Below are 22,738 nucleotides of genomic sequence, written 5' to 3'. Positions count from 1 at the left end.
AACTGTCAATGGTGTACATTATCGCAAGATGGTATCAGCATTTTTGTGGCCTCAGGTGGAAGCCATTGACTTTGGCTTTGATGTTGATGAGATGTTCTTCTCGCAGAACGGCGCCACGTGTCATGCGGCACACGAAACCATTGAGTTGTTACAACAAAAATTTCATGGGCGGTTGATTTCGCGCAACAGTAATCACAATTGGCCACAAAGGTAATGCAATCTTACTCCGTGTGACTTTTATCTCTGGGGATTTGTAAAGTCCAAGGTTTACAGCAACCATTCACGAACTTAAAGAAGAAATCTAACGTGTTATCGCTACAATTGAGCCACAAGTTTGAGAAAATGTGATTGCAAATTTTGTCAAAAATTGCGCGAGTGTCATATGAAACGTGGAGGACATTTACCGGATATTATTTTCCATATTTACTCGGAGTGTTTACACTTTCAAAGTATGTTTACAACTTTGCCAATTCATGGATAACTAAACGACCATTTTGTAAATTCAAATCCTGAGTTACTTTTGGGACACCCTATTAATAGCACTAATTTTTCTTTCGTGCGGGTGATCAGCACTAATTCAGCACTAAATCTTGGCATGGGATCTAAAAATATTGGGTGTTGTGGGTGGGGCTAGCTTCACAGGCGGCAAGGATCAAAAGAATCTATAAATCTCTAATACCTTGCTTGCATTAATAGCACTAATTTTCCTTTCATGCGGGTTGATCAGCACTAATTGAGCACTAAACCTTGGCGTGTGATTTAAACGTTTTGGGTGTTGTGGGTGGGGCTAGCTTCACAACCGGAAGAAATGAAAGAAATCAATTAATCACTAATAACTTGCTTGTATTAATAGCACTAATTTTTCTTTCATGCGCATTGATCAGCACTAATTTAGCACTAAATCTTGGCGAAAGATTTAAATATTTTCGATGTTGTGGGTGGGGCTAGCTTCACAGGCGGCAAGGATCAAAGGGATCAATTAATCACTAATAACATGCTTGTATTAATAGCACTAATTTTTCTTTCATGGGGGTTCATCAGCACTAATTGAGCACTAAATATTGGCGTACGATTTAAACATTTTGGGTGTTGTGGGTGGGGCTAACTTCACAGGCGGCAGAGATCAAAGGAATCTATAAATCTCTAATAACTTGCTTGTATTAATAGCACTAATTTTACTTTCATGCGGGATGATAAGTACTAATTGAGCACTAAATCTTGGCGTGGGATTTAAACGTTTTGGGTGTTGTGGGTGGGGCTAGTTTCACTGGCGGCATAGATCAAAGGAATCAATTAATCTCTAATAACTTGCTTGTATTAATAGCACTAATTTTACTTTCATGCGGGATGATCAGCACTAATTGAGCACTAAATCTTGGCGTGGGATTTAAACATTTTGGGTGTTGTGAGTGGGGCTAGCTTCACAGGCGGCAGAGATCAAAGGAATCAATAAATCTCTAATAACTTGCTTGTATTAATAGCACTAATTTTACTTTCATGCGGGATGATCAGCACTAATTGACCACTAAATCTTGGCGTGGGATTTAAACGTTTTGGGTGTTGCGGGTGGGGCTAGCTTCATAGCCGGAAGAGATGAAAGAAATCAATTAATCACTAATAACTTGCTTGTATTAATAGCACTAATTTTTCTTTTCTGCGCATTGATCAGCACTAACTTAGCACTAAATCTTGGCGTAAGATTTAAATATTTTCGATGTTGTGGGTGGGGCTGGCTTCACAGGCGGCAAGGATCAAAGGGATCAATAAATCACTAATAACATGCTTGTATTAATAGCACTAATTTTTCTTTCATGCGCATTGATCAGCACTAATTTAGCACTAAATATTGGCGTACGATTTAAACATTTTGGGTGTTGTGGGTGGGGCTAACTTCACAGGCGGCAGAGATCAAAGGAATCTATAAATCTTTAATAACTTGCTTGTATTAATAGCACTAATTTTACTTTTATGCGGGATGATAAGCACTAATTGAGCACTAAATCTTGGCGTGAGATTTAAACGTTTTGTGTGTTGTGGGTGGGGCTAGTTTCACAGGCGGCATAGATCAAAGGAATCAATTAATCTCTAATAACTTGCATGTATTAATAGCACTAATTTTACTTTCGTGCGGGATGATCAGCATTAATTGAGCACTAAATCTTGGGGTGGGATTTAAACATTTTGGGTGTTGTGGGTGGGGCTAGCTTCATAGCCGGAAGAGATGAAACAAATCAATTAATCACTAATAACTTGCTTGTATTAATAGCACTAATTTTACTTTCATGCGGGATAATAAGCACTAATTGAGCACTAAATCTTGGCGTGGGATTTAAACGTTTTGGGTGTTGTGGGTGGGGCTAGTTTCACAGGCGGCATACATCAAAGGAATCAATTAATCTCTAATAACTTGCTTGTATTAATAGCACTAATTTTACTTTCATGCGCGATGATCAGCACTAATTGAGCTCTAAACCTTGGCGTGGGATTTAAACGTTTTGGGTGTTGTGGGTGGGGCTAGCTTCATAGCCGGAAGAGATGAAAGAAATCAATTAATCACTAATAACTTGCTTGTATTAATAGCACTAATTTTTCTTTCATGCGCATTGATCAGCACTAATTTAGCTCTAAATCTTGGCGTAAGATTTAAACGTTTTGGGTGTTGTGGGTGGGGCTGGCTTCACGGGCGGCAAGGATCAAAGGGATCAATTAATCACTAATAACATACTTGTATTAATAGCACTAATATTTCTTTCATGGGGGTTCATCAGCACTAATTGAGCACTAAATATTGGCGTACGATTTAAACATTTTGGGTGTTGTGAGTGGGCTAACTTCACAGGCGGCAGAGATCAAAGGAATCTATAAATTTCTAATAACTTGCTTGTATTAATAGCACTAATTTTACTTTCATGCGGTATGATCAGCACTAATTGAGCACTAAATCTTGGCGTGGGATTTAAACGTTTTGGGTGTTGTGGGTGGGGCTAGCTGCATAGCCGGAAGAGATGAAAGAAATCAATTAATCACTAATAACTTGCTTGTATTAATAGCACTAATTTTTCTTTCATGCGCATTGATCAGCACTAATTTAGCACTAAATCTTGGCGTAAGATTTAAATATTTTCGTTGTTGTGGGTGGGGCTAGCTTCACAGGCGGCAAGGATCAAAGGGATCAATTAATTACTAATAACATGCTTGTATTAATAGCACTAATTTTTCTTTCATAGGGGTTCATCAGCACTAATTGAGCACTAAATATTGGCGTACGTTTTAAACATTTTGGGTGTTGTGGGTGGGGCTAACTTCACAGGCGGGAGAGATCAAAGGAATCTATAAATCTCTAATAACTTGCTTATATTAATAGCACTAATTTTACTTTCATGCGGGATGATCAGCACTAATTGAGCACTAAATCTTGGCGTGGGATTTAAACGTTTTGGGTGTTGTGGGTGGGTCTAGTTTCACAGGCGGCATAGATCAAAGAATCTATAAATCTCTAATAACTTGCTTGTATTAATAGCACTAATTTTACTTTCATGCGGGATGATCAGCACTAATTGAGCCCTAAATCTTGGCGTGGGATTTAAACATTTTGGGTGTTGTGGGTGGGGCTAGCTTCACAGGCGGCAGAGATCAAAGGAATCAATAAATCTCTAATAACTTGCTTGTATTAATAGCACTAATTTTACTTTCATGCGGGATGATCAGCACTAATTGAGCACTAAATCTTGGCGTGGGATTTAAACGTTTTGGGTGTTGTGGGTGGGGCTAGCTTCACAGCCGGAAGAGAAGAAAGAACACAATCAATCACTAATAACTTGCTTGTATTAATAGCACAAATTTTTCTTTCATGCGCATTGATCAGCACTAATTTAGCACTAAATCTTGGCGTGGGATTTAAACGTTTTGGATGTTGTGGGTGGGGCTAGCTTCACAGGCGGGAGAGATGAAAGATATCAATTAATCACTAATAACTTGCTTGTATTAATAGCACTAATTTTTCTTTCATGCGCGTTGATCAGCACTAATTGAGCACTAAATCTTGGCGTAAGATATAAATATTTTTTATGTTGTGGGTGGGGCTAGCTTCACAGGCGGCAAGGATCAAAGGGATCAATTAATCACTAATAACTTGCTTGTATTAATAGCACTAATTTTTCTTTCATGGGGGTTTATCAACACTAATTGAGCACTAAATTTTGGCGTACGATTTAAACATTTTGGGTATTGTGGGTGGGGATAGCTTCACAGGCGGCAGAGATCAAAGGAATCTATAAATCTCTAATAACTTGCTTGTATTAATAGCACTAATTTTACTTTCATGCGGGATGATCAGCACTAATTGAGCCCTAAATATTGGCGTGGTATTTAAACATTTTGGGTGTTGTGCGTGGGACTAGCTTCACAGGCGGCATAGATCAAAGAAATCAATTAATCACTAATAACTTGCTTGTATTAATAGCACTAATTTTTCTTTCATACGCATTGATCAGCACTAATTGAGCACTAAATCTTGGAGTGGAATTTAAACGTTTTGTGTGTTGTGGGTGGGGCTAGCTTCACAACCGGAAGAGATGAAAGAAATCAATTAATCACTAATAACTTGCTTGTATTAATAGCACTAATTTTTCTTTCATGCGCGTTGATCAGCACTAATTGAGTACTAAATCTTGGCGTAAGATTTAAATATTTTGGATGTTGTTGGTTGGGCTAGCTTCACAGGCGGCATAGATCAAAGGAATCTATAAATCTCTAATAACTTGCTTGTATTAATAGCACTAATTTTTCTTTCATGCGCGTTGATCAGCACTAATTGAGTACTAAATCTTGGCGTGGGATTTCAACGTTTTGTGTGTTGTGGGTGGGGCTAGCTTCACAACCGGAAGAGATCAAAGGAATCAATAAATCTCTAATAACTTGCTTGTATTAATAGCACTAATTTTTCTTTCATGCGGGATGATCAGCACTAATTTAGCACTAAATCTTAGCACATGTTTCGTAATTTGTGCTGTTGTGGGTGGGGCCACCGTGAAATTAGCCTCACCCAGAATGATTTTCATTTCTCTGGTATATTAAAGTAGCACTATTTTTTTGGATTTCATACTTTGGTAGCACTAATTCGGCACTAATTTTTAGGATATGTCTTATAATTTGTGCCGTTATGGGTGGGGCTGTCTTCACGGATCTCCCACGCTCCCTTTCTGATCTCAACACAAGAACAATCTACATTTACTGGTATCGATGGGGAAACGTGCGTTTAGCATCCTTCTCTCTGTTTACGCCTGGTCGTTGACCTTCGACCCCCAGAACCCGTCTTTCGCAGGCAGCCGAGATCAAAACCTTCATCACCATGGCAACCGGCATCCCGCGAGCACGACTGCATGCATTTGTTTTTTTGTTTTTTTATTGACGTTTCCTTTTCTTCTTTTCCCAACTGTTTAGGCAATCCATTCACTTCCGTGGGTATTCTGACAGGAAATAGCATCCCCCCTCTCCATTCCCCTATCCTTAACTTCTAACATAAACGAAGATGCGTTTTTGTGTTATTTTGACGTTCCTGGGAAACAAAAGAAGGTAATAAGTCGTTCTGACCTATGACAATATATAACAATGGTTATTTTCAGTCTAGAATTTCTGCAGTTACGAAGTTTCCTATCTTTTTATGTGTATTATTTTTGTGGACTAACGACCAATTCGTTCCAATTCCAATGGTTGCTTACAGTCATGTATCCCATTATACAGACCGTAATCTTCTGAACTAGAATAACCAATACTCTTATTCACAACGACGTGTATTTGCTATTTTCGAGCAGCGCCTGCAACTCTAGCTGCCACCCTTGTGCAGTGTATGAAATTTTAGAAAATAGTGAGCAGAGGCTATTCAAGTGACTGCGTTGCTGTATATCTTTTCCCCGCACTTTATTAAAGTTCAGGCACTATGAATGACTAATCAGTTTCAGAATCAAACTCTTAGTTTTGTAATACGTCATAAGTTGTAAACCAAGGAGTCTGCACAATGTGTAAAACTAACCTCTGGCAAGGTTTCGTCGGTAAATTTAGGTTTCTTTCCTAGTATTATATTATCCATTATATACACCATGCATATCGTTCACTATTTCCAGATAGATCCATCAGGTTAAATAACAGGTCAATAAATCCATCTTCTTTAAAGAATTATGAGGTAGGAAACAGCAAGTTCAACCCTTGCGAAATGTCATTTCTCCGCGTTTTACCCTGAAGTCTCCTGTCCAATTGCCCCAGGCAATGAAGCAAAATGTGGTTAGTACAAAGTGGTGGATACGATGATGGAATTTAACCCGTCGCTTATAAAATTTCGAAATAACTTCGCACCCTAACTCTTCCATTAATTAAGGTTTGGCAGGGTGGAAGAAGGGGAGTGAGTTATTGGTCTTGAGTGATACCCTAAGGGTAATATCCAGAGAAACGATGGCCTGATTACCTTTTGATTACCAGACCGTCTTTCGTTTTCAGAAAATGGTATACGTGCATACCTCCTAACCCTGCTGGGAAAGTCTGATAATTAATTCCTTCTGAACAACTCTGAACGCATGTTTCGTTGTTTTGAATAGAACTCTGCCAGATTTGTTCTTCTTCGGTCTATTTGTTGTTCTTTGATTTAACTCTGTGCGATTATTAATTCTGCGATCAAATATTCCATTACCTATATTTCATTTACATGTTTTTTTCCTATCAAATTAATTCTGCGTTCTCTGCCTACATATTTCCTTTCATGGAATCGAACGCTCCGTCATTCTTTATTCTTCCGTCAAAAGTTTCGTTCCATTGAAATGCACTCTGCAAGATACGCGACTCTTTGTTAAAATGTTTCGTCCCATTGAAAATAATTCTGCACGATTGACAATTCTTCGTTTAATTGTTTCGTCCCATTGAAATAAACTCTGCACGATTGATGATTCTTCGTTCAAATTCTTCGTTTCTTTGAAGTGAACTCTGCACGATTAGGGATTCTTCGTTCAATTGTTTCGTTCCATTGAGTTGAACTTTGCACGATTGGCGATTCTTCATTCAAATGTTTCGTTCTACAGAACTGATTCTTAATTTTGTGATCACTAAATAGAGACTGTCAACAATGTGCTTAATTGTTTAAAAAATGCTTTCCAATTAGTCACATTGTCATATATTGCCATATCATCTTACTTTTATTAGTATTTCAGCCATTTTGCAAATAATGTTGTTTACTGTTGTACCTGCTGTAATAATAACCACTTCTTGCTCTTTGCAGCCCACGTGGACAATGAGATGTACCTGGCGAGGGCGCTGGAGCGGCTGGGTGGGACGGCGCTCAACAAGGACTCCGAGCCAGACATCGCCGCGGCGTTTCTGAAGTTCGCCGTCGTCACGAAGGAGCTGTCGGCGCTTATGAAGACCCTGGTGAGTCCCGGCGGATGCATTTTTCATTCCTAAGTGTCTCCTTGCGAACTCTTCGGCGGCCAGACACGCAGTTTCCGCTGCGTGGAGGTCGGGCTTCATGTATCGTATCGTAGCTTGTATTATACCTGTGACGCAGTCGCCTTTTGGAAAGTGAAAAAGGTAACATTTTTATCTTCGAATATTGGCGATGTTGTGCTCGGTTTCGGATATCCTGGGAAAGCCATGCCCACGCCTGGACTCGAACCTAGGATTGGCTGTGGGGAGATCGTGACCAACAGGTGGACCACCGAGGAGTCCCGGGTTCGATATCCGGTGGAGGCACACAGTGGTTCGGATCCCACTTTAAACTGTAGGTCCAGTCCCGATTAGCCTTACTGTGCACTTCAAACACCAACTCAACTCAACTCAACGTTGGACCACTGAAACAACAGCGTCACGATTGAACACGTATGCAGTTAAAAAAAAAAAAGGTAAAGTGTTCCCCTGTGCATAGCACCACGCCATGAAGGCGTATAGGGGGTGTGGGGGTAACGCCCCACACTTTCTTGATCCGGTCGTGAGTGGGGGTGATGTGATCAGCATCACGCCCCTAACCGCCTTTACCCCCCAGGGTTTCCCCCAGGTACCCATGTTATTTGAGCATGGTAGTCAGACGCGTTACCGACTGAGCCACCGCGGCCACGTATGCAGTGGAAATAATAATAATTATTATTATAATTATAATTATTGCTACCTACATTTGTCCACATCTGTCCAATATCAACGTAGACTTTACATAAATAAAATATGAGAATTTCTACTTGTAATAGATTTAATTTTTCGGCAATGTAAAAATCATTGAACGGAAGAAAAGGCTTATGACTAAACTACTACCACTCGCTTTGTGCTTTTTATGTGCGCTAACCATTGGGCTAGGCGGGAGCCCTTATTCTCTTTTCATTGGTACTCATTAACTATGAGCAAGCCCAGGTAACTAGCAATTCCTTTGAAAGAGAATTGAGCAATAACACTACTATCAGCCTCTCCTACTCCTAAATAAATTTATACTTACCGACTAATTGGTGTACTAGAATAGAATCTAACCTTTAGTAATAATAATAATAATTATTATTATTTTCTGTCTTCAAGAGCTCGATGCCCATGAGCAGTCTTCTGGCTTTACATTATTTTTATTTTTGCAACCAATAAACATTAGTAATATTGTAATTTCAAGGCGAATCAAGAGTGAATTAATGGAGAGAAGAGGAGTCTAAAATTGACATGTGTTAATTGGAGATAATATGAACTAGGATGTTGTTACAGTAGGGTCTTTCGCGCCATGGTCATGAGGGCTCACTGAGATCTTGCCCGGCCCTGGTTGAAATCAAGGAAACCCCGCATCCGTCGAGTCTCTCGCTAAGTTAATAATAAATTAATGCATATTTCGTCCACAAGTTCTCTGAGCGCCAAGTAAGTAAGAGCGCAAAATAATTTATTCCGTGGCAGTTCATGTCTTTTCCTCGTTCTCAACTTCCAACCATCTCCAAGTTTTCCCACCTCTTGAATACTCCAACGCGTCCCCTTTGAAGGCAAAGGCAAGGTGGCTGCTCCTTCTTTTCCTACGGGAAATCACGACTTCCCTTTTTGCCTGGTTCTGAATGCCTCCGAAGGTGCTCATGCCGCATGAATAGGCTATTTTCCGAATTCAGATATATGGACCGAGGTCGATTGTATTTCGCCTACAGGACTGCATCTATCCATTGGCGTCGCCAGGGGAGGATTGAGCATCTCCGTCTAAAGTAAATCTACGCCGAAAATTGACATTTGCTTATGACGTTAGAAAAAAATATAAATTCCATTTAATCATTATCTCAAGAGAATAACTCAAGTATAAAATGAGTTACCTAAAAAAATGCATAAACCAGGTCACAACTTAATGTTTTCATACTATACAACTTACCCAAAAAAGTGAGCGTTGACATAGAGTATCGTGGAAAGTTGAATTCAATGGAACGAAACATTCGAACGAATAGCTTATCGTGCAAAGTTAAGTTCAATACAGGGAAACGAAACATTTGCACGAAGAATCATCAATCCAGCAGAGTTCATTTCAATTGAAATAAACTTTTATGTGAAGAATTTAATTTTTTGCATAGTCATACAACATAAGCTTAGTTACTAAAATTTCCCTGTAACTTTACAAGTTTTTTCTTGATTGGGATGGGTAAACGTTAAAAAATATACAGGAATCATGGGCGTCGGCAGAAGGGGGGGGGGTCGAACCGGTCGGTTGACCCCCCTGGAAATTTCCATCTACTTTTTTCAGTTTATGGCAATTTATAAACGAAGCACTTTATTTCATCTCGTTTTGCGTCATTGATTAAAAATGGTCTTGGGATATCGAATTTGGTACGAAACGTTCATAACTTGTAACAGTGAAACTCTGGTAATTTGTAACTTTCATATGTTTTGAAGCTTCTTATACTACTGCGTTTGCTGCTGCTGCTCCTACTGCTACTAATGTTAGTAATCTTGGTTATAACAAGTACTATATCCATATAATAACAAGTACGATATTATTCATATAATAAACTTATTGGATGCTAAAATAAATTAAACTAAAACTGCTACTACTACTAGTAGTAGTAGTAGTAGTAGTAATAATAACAATAATAACATCATTTAAAATACTGATAATGCAATAATTTTAAAAACGAACCCCTCTTTAACAAACTTTTGCATATGCCACTGGTCTATATCACAATATTTTTGAGGGGAGGGGTGTCCTCGACATCTTCGATTCGACCCCCCCCCCCTCAGGAAAATTGACAGGAATGACTATGTACTACAGTCTTTAATGGCTTGGAATGTGAAGAAAATACACACAGTAGTGCCTCATATTTACTCATTCGGTGTTCGAGTAAAAGAGTTTCTCCATATTAATAATAATTTTATTTTGATGTTTACATAATCATTTTTTTTATCATTGAACTCTCCTACAAAAAATCCTGTCAAGTCCATACATTTAGCTCTGTGAGATAGTGCAGCGTCAAAGATTCAAATGTAGGTTCTTTATGGCCCGTTGGTGACGGAAGAAAGTGACTTATTTTATCACGGTCTGCCACGAGCCTGTTATGAAAAATCCGCAGAGGTTGTCCTTTGCGACTGTCATCAACTTCATCTAATTACCCGTCGTGATTAGCCAAAGACTTGGACCAAATCAAAGGTAAATAAAACGAATAGGCCTAAGTAGCGCATACTTTCCAGCGAATGGTGGAAGTGCACTTTTTCCCCCTCGACAAAAGGGAAAGAAATCCCGATTTGAAATTAAAGTAGAACATTTCCGATTTTCGTTCCCGCAGTATGACTGCGGTGCGATGCAGAGTTTTCCCTCCATGGCCCGGGGAAAAGGTGATGGTGGGGGATTTCTCTCAGCCAGGAAGAACAGTGAAAAGAACGTACCCAATGGTCGTCGATCTTCCCCGAGTGTTTGACAAAGCATTTTCTCCGAGCTCTTCGGTAATTCGAAGTAATTGCGGTAGTCGTTCGTCCGTGTTCTCCAGCTCTTCTCATCCTCTGCTCTTCAAGTTCAGGAAGGAGATAGAGTGGGAGATCGGATGACGTCAAGAGGACGTGGGAATCTGTCTCTCCAGTATCGGATCCGGAGATATCTAGAGTTTAAACTTTGATGAGAAGATTATCGACTTCTTTTTTCTGGTTGTTTCTTGGGTTCAGATATAAGGTAGACATGTAAATTATATTGGCAGAGGTGAAACGAGTGTTCAGATTGATTCTGGTATAAGGTATTAAAATTCGTTCCCGTGGCTTGGAAAGAACATGTTCTTCATTCAAGAACTACCCTGCAACGCGGCCTTCTTGTAGGAACCGACCAAACTGGAACGCAACCTTCGATCAGCAGCTAATTATCATACAGTGCGCTCGTTCAAGAACTAACTAATACAATCAATTTTTTAGGAGCTATCTAGCATGGAATATGTTCTTCGTTCAGGAACTAACTATCCTGGAACGCACACTTCATTCAGGAGCCTAATATCCTGACCCTTATCCTTTGTTCAGAGGCTAACTATACTCCATGAGGCCTTAGAAAGATCGCATCGCGGGCTTTCAGCAGACAACAGTATGGGGGCGTGTCTGCGAGAACCAATCAGGTCCGCGAATGAGCGAGCCCGGTTGCCACAGCTAGCTCGCTGCACCCTTCTGTAAGGGGAGTGACCTCCGCCTCTTGCTACCTCGGCCTGTTTGTTCGGCTGAGGAGCAGACGACACGAGAGTATCGGCAATAGTGTGCGAGCTACGTCTGCTGTTAGCCCGCGAAACGCTCTTTCTAGGGCCTCCTGCAGTATAGCATCATGATGTTGGGTCAAATGATGAAACTAGGCTTGTTATCATTTTCAGGCTTTCACTTTTGTAATATTAGGTTTCATTGTGGTATGAATGTTTAATATTTTATTGTATTCATGTAATAGAGCGCTTCTTTCAGGAGCTAACTGGCCTGGAACTTATCATCCGTTCAGAGGCTTTGAACGCGACTTTCAAAATACAAGACACAGTCTTGCAATTCAAAGCAGTGATGATCAACAATTATTATAATCTACGCAAATTACTTCAGTTTACGAGTCCATAGGCGTAACTTGGCGGGTTGGGGGCTCTTGCCCTCCCAAATTTTCAGGCTACTAAATTTAAAAGTTAATGATACTTTTGTTAACCTCTTGGAACCTGAGTAGCGAAGTATTGAAGTGTATTTTTTTATGATTGTGTAAATGTAATCTATTCAGAAAAATAGTTCTGGACGCTATTTTAATGGGATGGAAAACTTATTAATTCTACCCCTCCCCAAATTAAGTGCCAAGTTTGATTATGCCCCCAAACCTAAATCCAAGTTTGTTCTACTCCCCCAAGTTAAGTCCTAAATTTGATTCTGCCCCCACTTCAAAATCAAGTCTCTGATTCTGCCCCCCCCCCTTCCTCCCCAAGTTAAGTCCCAAGTTTGATTCTTCCCCCACCTCAAAGTCAAGTCTCTAGTTTGATTCTGCCCCCCCAAACAAGTCCCAAATTTGATTCCCCCCCCCCCCAAAGGTCCCCAGTTACCCCACCCCCACGTACGAGTCTGGTACGAAACAAGACAGGTTACTTGGTTCACTTATTCTGTGATTAAAACTCTTCACTTTTGTTTATACAAGTCTAATACAAGCACAATAATGGGAATAAATATATGCAGTAATTGAATTGAAGAAAATGTAGAAAAGGAGGGAGACAGAGATTTCTTCGTTCAGAGGTTATCCTGGAACGCTTTTTTTCAGGTGCTACACGCTCTTCTTTTTGGGTATAAACCAGTAACAGCGCCAGAAGAAATGAGGGGTAGGCATGAGGAGGGAAGGGCGAAATATTTTATGGGTGAAACAGTCATATTTAATACACTCTAAATACCATACAATAGGTGCGTATATGGTCTAAAGGACCATTTGTTTATCTAATGTCACTTGTTTGCTGTAGGGGGAAGGTTTAAAGAGTCACATGTGGATCCCGGAACGAGTTAATTTTTCAAGGACGAGCCGGAGCGCTTTCGATATTTAGCTATGAACGACAAAACTTAGTTCCTTCGCGATGTAAGGGGCTTTTGACAAGGTGGCGTCGCAGTGTGCATGCAAGTTCTATATATAACGACCTTTGACGCCAGAAGTTTTATACTTTCATCACTTGCCGTCTGGTGAAGGCACCTTTGGCTCAGCAATTTTCCAGTTACCTCTCGTGACCTTGGCCCTGTTCAGAGCACCAAAAAAGGGAATATCCTTTTGTTCTTTCCGAGTTGCACCCCGATCACGAATCCACGGGTCCTCCTACCACTTTGTTACCATGGCGACGTGTGGCTTTTTACGTCATTTTTTGCGTGTGTGTGTGTGCTGTACGTGATCCGATTGTGCAATTTATGAAGCATCGAGGAGAGGGAGAACTTCGATTTCGCCGCCCTAATCGGCTGAAAGGTAAAAATATTACCCTTACGTAACGCCACCTGTACCTAACAGTTTGTCTATGTCGGCTACCCAGACTGCGTCATCCAGAAAGATGGATTGTGGTGGATGGAAAAGTCCCAGCAAAGTTTTCTTTTATCGCGGATTATTTCAGGAAGGTACCTCCCCCCATCAACCTCAGCGCTACGCCCCCTCCCCCCTCAGCAGACAAAGTTAACAATGCAAAGGCACAGCCCAACCAAGATAAGAAGAACCCCAGCAAACTCTCGAACTAGAGTGGATAGTCATTTGTTTTCTTCCCTCGGCTTGTGCTCAAGTGATTGATTTTTACATTATGTGCACATGCGCTATATAGGTATAAGCCCCTTTACTAAAACAAGAAAATAAAAGATATCTTAAGATACTCACTCAATTTTTAAAACTAATTAATTGAAGAGTAAAATTGGTAAACGCTGTAAGTGCCACAATAATTCAAACACCGTTTTCCACGTTAAACTGTGAAATGTGCCATGCTTTATAACGTGAAATGTGGCTGGTAGCCCTCTAAGTAGTTCAAAGGGCGTGTAAAGAGGTCACTAGTGTGCACGTTCTTACGGGCTGATGTGCTGAACGATGCGATTTCCCAACACTTTCGCTTTTGGCACTTACAACGTTTACCACTTTTAGTCCTCAATTCATTCATTACTTTAACTATACTGTTTCCGATGATAAAACGTCAGTTCTTGAGTTTTATATTTTGATTGTTCACATGTGTACATAAGAAATATATTGATCTTCACATTTTTCATGTCAGATGCAGAAGATAAACAACATCGTGATGTTTCCTTTGGACAATTTGCTAAAAGGTGACCTACGAGGGGTGAAAGGTGACCTGAAACGCCCGTTCGATAAGGCCTGGAAGGATTACGAAGCAAAGTACGCCAAAATTGAAAAGGAGAAGAAACAGCAAGCGAAGGAAGCAGGCTTGATTCGCACAGAGATCACGTCGGCAGAAATAGCAGATGAAATGGAAAAGGAGAGGAAAATGTTCCAGTTGCAGATGTGTGAGGTGAGGTTACTTTATTGTATTAATATATATGAGGGGCTCAGACCACAAGTGGCGTAACTCCATTCAAGACAGTTTTGAAAAAAAAGTTACATTTAAATAACTTGGTCTATGTTCAGGCCCTAGGAGCAAGAATTTGAAACTCAGGAGATACTTACTTCCAACACTGAAATGTTGATACTTCACAGTATGTTTGTCATGTGCTGCAGGGAACACACACACACACTTCTAGTCTCACCATCTTTAAATAATAGAATTCCAAGAGATTTAGGTGCAGTCTTCAAATCCTTTAGATTAAAATCTTCTGGAAGACTAATGTCCTGAATATCATCTGTTACATGTTTGTGTGGTCTTGCTATTTGGAATACACAATGGAATCGACTTGAACGAAACAACCTAACAAACACAATTTGTAAGTAAACTAAACAAAATCAATATACAATATACACATAAACAGACTCTCCTGAAGCTGTAAGGCTACAAGGAAATTCTTCAAAATTAAACACCATAAAAACATAATAGCTAATAATAAAATAATAACACTGAATCTTGCCATTCCGGGAGATAACATTTGTCCAGGAGAGTGAATTTGATTCCAGGAGACTCCTGGCCATTCTGGGAGGGTTGGCAAGCCTGCCACTTCCTTGGTGAAATTGGAAATTAAGGCAGTCTCCAATCTTACTAAAGCTAACATATTTTCAGGATGTGAAATATCTCTCTTCCTCACACACACACACACACATGTATTGTTAGGTAAAGTTAAAGCTAAACTTACCCCTTGCACTTTGCAACATGATGTGAAGACATACAGGGGGGATGTGGAGGTATGGCCCCACACATTTACAATCTCATTCATTTGTCGAAGTGATGTGATCAGCACCACACTCAGCCACTTTTACTCCCCAGGTATCCATTTTTCAAGGCTGGGTGAACCCTAGAATGGAATAGAATTACCTTTATTGAGCGAGCATATTTTGGCCTCATGAGCAGCTTTTACAACAAACCCTTGTCAAATACATTGCAATTGACTCTTTACATTACACTTTCTGAAAATCACTTTTACAGTAGAAAAATTAAAATATGGAAAAATGAAAACATATATACTAATAATACAAACAATTAATGTACTGATGATACACAGTTAAATCTAAAACCACAATTAGTGTACTATAATTACTGAGTTAAAACTAGAGCCGCTATGTGCCTCTCTCTCTCATCACACACATATGTAACCATGTATGTCTGGAAACTCAAAGTTCCCTAAATACAGCAGCTCATATACATAAGAATCTGAGGATAGATTAGGGAAATGAAAGGAGGGAGCAAAATGCAATGTCCCTACTCTATTCCCTCCCCCCATTGTGATCCATTTAATTTCTCTAAAATTTTCATTCATTCTATTCCTTACAATTTTCCTTCTGACACCGTCAATCTTTAATTTCTCCTCTAGTCGTGCTTCTAAAGCCTCCAATGTTTCTTTCCCTGTGTCCAACTTTTATTGTTCTCAAATTCTCAACATCTTAGTTTTGGTCTTCCTTAATTTCTTTCCCCTTTAATATCCTCTTAGGGATCCAGTCCTTTGCCACCTTCTCTAAATATCCATAGATGCAATCTGATATTAATAAAAATCCTTTGGGAATATTATATGCACCTTCATTTTCAGTGTTCAGGAAATTAAAGCCAATAACGAAGCAGCTATCTGTAGGAACTAAAAAGAGTTGTTTCATTACTTTTGTTCTTAGGTGTGCAGAATTACAATAGGTAATGAACTTTATGCTAGGATGTTAAATGTAAATTGTATTGCTACAAAATAACCTACATTTTTATTCATTTTTAATTTTACGGGAGAATTCACACCGAAGTGACAAGCGACAGGCAACACATGTTACTTAAGGATTAGACGAATCTAATGCAGGCTTGTATGACCTGTCATGCTGATACAGTGTGAAATGTTGCTGGTGATTGGCTCGTTCCCAAGTGGCATGTATCATGTGTTGCTTCAGTATGACATCTCCCTAAATTTTGAAGAAGAGGTTTCCTTGGAATATCAGTCAGGTGATTTCCTGAGAGGCTTCTGAGAGCTACCTGGAAATCATCTGGCTGATACTCCAAGACAACCTCTTCGTCATTCATCACCAGGAAAGCTCCAATAATTATTTCCATAAATTTTGCCAGTTAGAATTAAAATGATAAGTTTTGCACTTTGTAAGTTAGCTAACACATGTACACTTATAGAAAGATGACAATTTGCTTCGAAATATTCACTATATCTTTTAGAGGAAATAAGTTTTCTATCCATTGCCTACAGCAGTAGTTGTAGCAATTATTTATTTACAACTTGCTCATATTTGATTATTTACTTCATGGTAATCAGGAGTATTGTGTGCAGTATGAAGAAATGTTAAAAATGATAAACAGAATTTTTGTCTGAAAAACATATTTCCTTCTCTCATAGTATTTATTATGTGAATTTGTGGATGTTAATGTTAAAGATGTAGCAAGTAACATGCTATTTTTTTCTATATACAGAAGTATTATGAATATTTGAAATGATTTCATAAATGTGCACATAACATTGCTGATAAAATTATGTCAAATTATACATTCTTTTTACTTTCAGTACCTGATCAAAGTAAATGAAATTAAAACAAAGAAAGGGATTGAATTACTGCAGCATTTGGTGGAATATTACCATGCACAAACAAAGTAAGTACATTTTCACATGTGGCATTTGTGTATTCAACATATTATGATACATTATTCATTTATTTTTATATTTATGGAAGATTGAACTTGCTTTCACAAGTTGAGTTCAAACAAGTTGTTGAAATAGAAAATTCCAAAATTATAACATACTCTACATTGTCCTTTCCAGTGGCATATTCTTCCATGTTATCTGGCGGTAAACCAACTTTTTCATACATATAGAAATTGGTACAAAATTTTAAGTCGTCGAACTTCTGTTTTTGTTTTACTTGCATGCCTGCATGGGTGTTTTATTTATATTATATCTAATTAGCATATAATAAATATGGACAATAAATAAGAGTGGTTGTGGTAAAGCAGGTTAAATTTTCAGAATCTGCCACTGGTCCTTTCCACAAATTTTGGAACCTTTACATTGTACCACACAGCTAAATACATGTTACAGAATGTATTTCCATATATTTGCATCGTGTATTCTTACTTAAGAAGTTTTTCTCTAATGGAGCTTTCAAACAGAAGTAGCTAGTACCAAACTACAAAAGACAAGCATGGGGTTTCATCTTTTCGTCAATTTCATCCTCATTGTTGTAATTAACCTAAAGAGGAAGAAAAGCGATGATAAAACATCAAAAATACAAATACAAAGGATTTCTGATTTTGTAGTTCAAATCATAAGGTGTGATTCTGCCTTCATGATTTCATTAATCAGACACAACCTATTAGATTTTAGTAGTTTGTTCCCCATTTTTTGAAAGGGTACCAAGCTGGCCACAAAGCATAACTTATGCCATGTGCCAAAATGATTTATTATGTATATGTTTATACTTGCTATATTATTAGTATTTCTGGCACTTACTGCTTGTGTTCATACACAACATTTCAAATGTATTAGTCTTCAGCTGGTCAAGTAACAATAAGGTTGCAGACATAGTTGTCCAGCATTCTTCGGCTTGGATTAATAGTAATGAAATTAATATTTGCACTTCATGTAGTTACTTCCAGGATGGCTTGAAGACAATAGAGCATTTTGGGAGCTATATACAAGATCTTTCAAGTAAATTGCAAAAAATTAGGCAGAAGCAAGACGAAGAGAGGAGAAGATTGCTAGAATTAAGGTCTCTACTTAGAAGTGTTCCTGGGTTAGACAAAGAGGTAAGCCATGTCTTTCTTTCTCAAATACATTGAAAAAAAGAATCACATGTTTTGTACGAATACTGCTACCGATTCGAAGATACCAATACCAAGTCACCAACATGTAACAATTTAAATGGTTCAGAATACTTCGAAATTTTATGTATTCCAGTTCTCCCCTGTGTTACCTAATGGTTAGCACTCTTGCCTATGGTGTGAGTGGTGCTGGATTCAATTCCCAGTGTGAGCTCCAAAATTTAGGTGTTGATCCAGCACCGTGAGGACAATTGGAGAGGTACTTGGAAGCAGTGGTAACAGACTCCAGTCTTGGAAGCCAGAGAAGAGAAGAGAAAGGTGATGGACACAATGGGCTGACCATGCATCACCCAATGCCCTCAATGGGCTCTTTCATCTTCGCCTTGTAATCAAGGGGTTCCAGGTTTGATACTCAGATTTGTGAGAGTTCTATGAATGCCACTAAAAATAATAAAAACAACTTTCTACAGAAAGAAGGCACATAGACTTTAAACAATAGGTTCAGTCCCGATTAGCCAATCTGTGCATAAAATGGACTTAAAACCTGAAACTGAAACTCAACAATCTGTGCTACAAGGTTCGGGGGCAAGTATTTTATTAAGACTATACTGTAGCAGTGTTATTTTAGTATATTAGTGAGATAATAAGGATATTAAAATAACTGACATGCAATTTTAAAATCTGTTTTTTCACACAATAATAATAATAATAATAATAATAATAATACCAAATAATAACCCGTGGCTCATCAGCCCGTAAGGGCCAGGGCCTACCTACCGACTGCAGGCCTCACTCAACATGCCTAAGTATATTTAGACTACACTACAATGTTGCTTGGCATTTTGCAGACCATGTAAAATACACCCAGGCTCCAGAAAAGAGTGGCAGAGTGGTTAGCACAACTGGGCTCCCAGGTTCAAATCACAGATGGATGTTCGTTGTGAGTGTCCCTTCATCAATTTCATCATATCATCACCCATCCACTAATACTTTCCGAAACCTATCATTGTTTTGGCACTCTATAATGTTTTCGATAATCTAAGCTTACCTGAACATCCTCACCCTCCCCGTGCCGTTAATCAGTGATAGGGAAGAACACGTCTAGTATCTCGAGATTCTTCTGCAAAGAGGCAATAAGGGAGAAGCTACTCAGAAATTTATGAAGAAACCCAGAAACACTTGTGAATAATATATGGGGACTTTCTGTGCTGCCATTCCACTAGACTGAAAGTCCTTTTTTTATTCTTTCATGGCACCAAAGAAGTCACTTCAATTAATGTGGAAGATTTACCTAGTTCTATCCACATCTGCTCCCACTGAAATGATAAGTGTTTTGGTTTGGGCAGCAGGTCTTAAATGTCCCATGAAATGGCAAAGAAATCAAATGTTATATTGTAGTGATGAGAAAAAGTGTTTCACTTATTCAACAAAGCAACCCCTTCCAACTCAGAAGGGTTTAGAGTGTTTTAAGTCAACTTTTATGCACAGATAGGCTAATTGAGACTGGACCTACAGTTTAAAGTAGCATTCGAACCACTATGTGCCTCCACCGCACATTGAACCTCAGACCCCTTGATTACAAGACAACTATGCTATGCTAACAACTCAGAAGGACCAGACTTGTGAAAGTTCTATGATGCCACTAAAAATAAGAAAAATGACTTTCAAAAGAAGACGTAATGTATTACCTTGATTCAATATTGGTTTGAGTGGAAGAAAAGGCTTTGTACGGCCTTAACTCCACCATTTAAAACAAGGCATTAATAAATAAATAAATGATTTCAAATGTGGATATACAATCATCTATTACCTGCAGGTATTCTGTTGTTTATCTCTAGATGTTTGCAATTTTCACTTCCACCTCTTATCATGCTCAATATTAATTTAGAACAGATTAATTTGTACTGTATCAGTGTATTTGCCTTATCAATGTATTGGTTTATTGGTAATTTATCAATAATTTTTGATGTAAAATTCTGCCATTTTGTTATTGTTTTTATAGATATAAACATATAATTCATCTGTAATTACTAAACAAACAGTTTTTAATTTTTTTATTATTTAAGGAAACCCTGGGTGATGCCAGTAAAGCTACTTTTGGAATTTCCTCTTTTTTGAGAAATAGTTATGATATTCCGAAATCTGAAGAATTACATCTGTTTAGAATTTCTTCCAGAGCATTCATCTTCATGTGGTTTGCTTTTGCTGTTGTCTATATATTAGCAGTAATTTAATAACCTTACTAAACCACAAAACTATTGTGAATATCTTGACAACAGCAGAAGCAGTTTACACGAATATTCAAGTGAATGCACTGGAAGGAATTCTAAACAGATGTAATATTTCAGATTTTGGAATATCGAGCAGTTTTTCAAAAGAAAAGGAAATGTTAAAAATTGCTTTGCTGGCATCAGTCAATGGTCCAGCCGAGCCTTAAGTAGGTTAATGAAACATTCATATTCATCAAGGAACATTCACAGTTTTATATTGGATCAGTAGAATGTTAGTAATCAGTATTGGTAAATTTTATATTAGTACATTACCGGAATAAGCAAAAATTTCATATCAATCCATCCATAATATTTATTATTTTGAGACATCTGAAACATTGGCAGTGAAATTGTTTTCAACATTACTATCATTTAAAATTAATCAATACATTTATTGTAAATCACACATAGCGACTTTGTCTCAAACTCTTTGTAATTATGTTCTTGTTTTTATGTTTCAGTCAACGTCAAGCAATCCTGCCACCGGATACTCATTGCACCAGCTGCAAGGAGATAAGCAGCATGGCTACACGCGTGTTGGCTACCTCCTCAAGAAGTCAGAGGGAAAGATGAGGAAAGTGTGGCAGAAGAGGAAGTGCAAAGTGCAAGATGGTTTCTTGGACATTTTCCATGCAGATGAAAGCAAACCCCCGACGCGAATCAATCTTCTCACTTGCCAAATTAAGCTTGTCGTTGATGACAAACGGTGCTTTGATTTGATATCTTGTGAGTTCACGGCCAAGTTTGTTTTTCTCACTTACGTGTTACTAGTGTTAATTGCACTATTTTGGTTTTCATATCTTAATTTTTTCACATGTTTTGTAGTTGTCAGTGTGTGGTATTTGAAAGATGTCGAGTTGGGGTAAATTTTCAGTAACTTCTGAAGTATAAGGTTATTTTATAAATTATATGGATCATTGTGAAACATAGTATCTAATATCTTTGAAGGCATGTCTAAAGTACAAGGGGAAGTCAGTAAATAGATCACAAACTGATGTGTGATAGCTGAAAATAGTAGTGAGTAGTTTCTAAAGGTATCATTAGGTGGCAGCACAATCTTACTTGATGATATTCAGTTAGCAGTCACTATATAGCAGATGCATGCATGGGCAGCTCAGTTTAAGAATGGCGACTGTATTCGCGGATTGTAAGTGGAGATGGTTCAGGTGGAGGAGATGATTCACACTGACAGGCAAGTGACGATAGCAGCATAGGGCGTTCTCATGGTTTAGCCTACAGTGTAATGCATGATCGTTTGAATTTCCAACAAGTGTGTGCACGGTGGTGGCAAATATTTTGCAGATAATCTGGATGTTACATGATGGCTGGGACAGCAGTCCAAAGACTTTTATGCAGCACATTGGGGGGGACTGATAAAGCAATGGGATAAGTGTATCATTATGCTGAAAAATAAAAACGGTTTTCAAGTCAGTATCTCACTTAGTAGGTCAAAAACATTTATTGAAAAAAATACTTACTGACTTACCTATGTAACCGACACCTCTTGTGCTCTCACTATGATTGTATGAACATGTGACATAAAAACACACACAGTTAATGTCATGTATGCACTTTCAGATAACCGTACGTACCACTTTCAAGCCGAGGATGAGCCAGATCAGCGTGCGTGGATGTCAGTTCTAGTCAATTGTAAAGAAGGTGCTCTCATGAAGGCGTTTGACGACAGTGGAAAGTCAGGCAACAAATTGAATCCTAGTCTTCTTGAACTCCAGCAGGCGATAATACGATACATCCAAAAGCTTCCTGGAAACGATAGATGCTGTGATTGTAATTCTGAAAATGGTAAGCATAATATTGCAGTTACAGGGCTGACATTAATATAATTTAATAAAATATACATAAACGATGATGGCACAAGTTGTAATTAATGCTAGAATGGATGGGTTGGGTCCATGGGACCCAGGTGGTAATATTTCTCTAAATCTCCAACAGAGTTCTCAGCATACTGTACTGTGGTTCTCAACACCTTGTAGAGGTCTCCAGTTCAGTGTTTCTCAACCACTGTACCACAGCTGGTGGTTGAGGAACATTTAATATTTTGTAGTGGAAATATTTTGATTCGTTCGTACTTTTCAGTGTTCAAAATGCAACATGCCAATAAAAATTAGCACTTACCAAATTAATTTCATGATGCAGACCTGAGGCAAC

At 38.5% G+C, this 22,738-nt stretch overlaps 1 protein-coding gene across 4 annotated transcripts in view; it reads left to right on the top strand.

Moving 5' to 3' along the window:
- The window catches only part of Asap (ArfGAP domain of ASAP), a 281,493-nt gene that overhangs the window by 230,823 nt on the left and 27,932 nt on the right, over positions 1-22,738 (top strand). For 3 of the 4 annotated variants that reach the window (XM_083127224.1, XM_083127222.1, XM_083127225.1), the window contains exons 3-8: positions 7,265-7,413; positions 14,175-14,429; positions 17,047-17,132; positions 18,125-18,284; positions 21,031-21,295; positions 22,148-22,372. In XM_083127224.1, coding sequence (XP_082983350.1) covers positions 7,265-7,413; positions 14,175-14,429; positions 17,047-17,132; positions 18,125-18,284; positions 21,031-21,295; positions 22,148-22,372 — 1,140 coding nt within the window. The remainder of the gene's footprint in view (positions 1-7,264; positions 7,414-14,174; positions 14,430-17,046; positions 17,133-18,124; positions 18,285-21,030; positions 21,296-22,147; positions 22,373-22,738) is intronic. The other variant, XM_083127223.1, reaches the window with a different exon arrangement.

This window comes from Lepisma saccharinum, chromosome 8 (assembly GCF_977018435.1).
Source record: "Lepisma saccharinum chromosome 8, izLepSacc3.1, whole genome shotgun sequence".
NCBI lineage: Eukaryota > Metazoa > Arthropoda > Insecta > Zygentoma > Lepismatidae > Lepisma > Lepisma saccharinum.
This window is presented reverse-complemented; position numbering and strand designations above follow the sequence as displayed.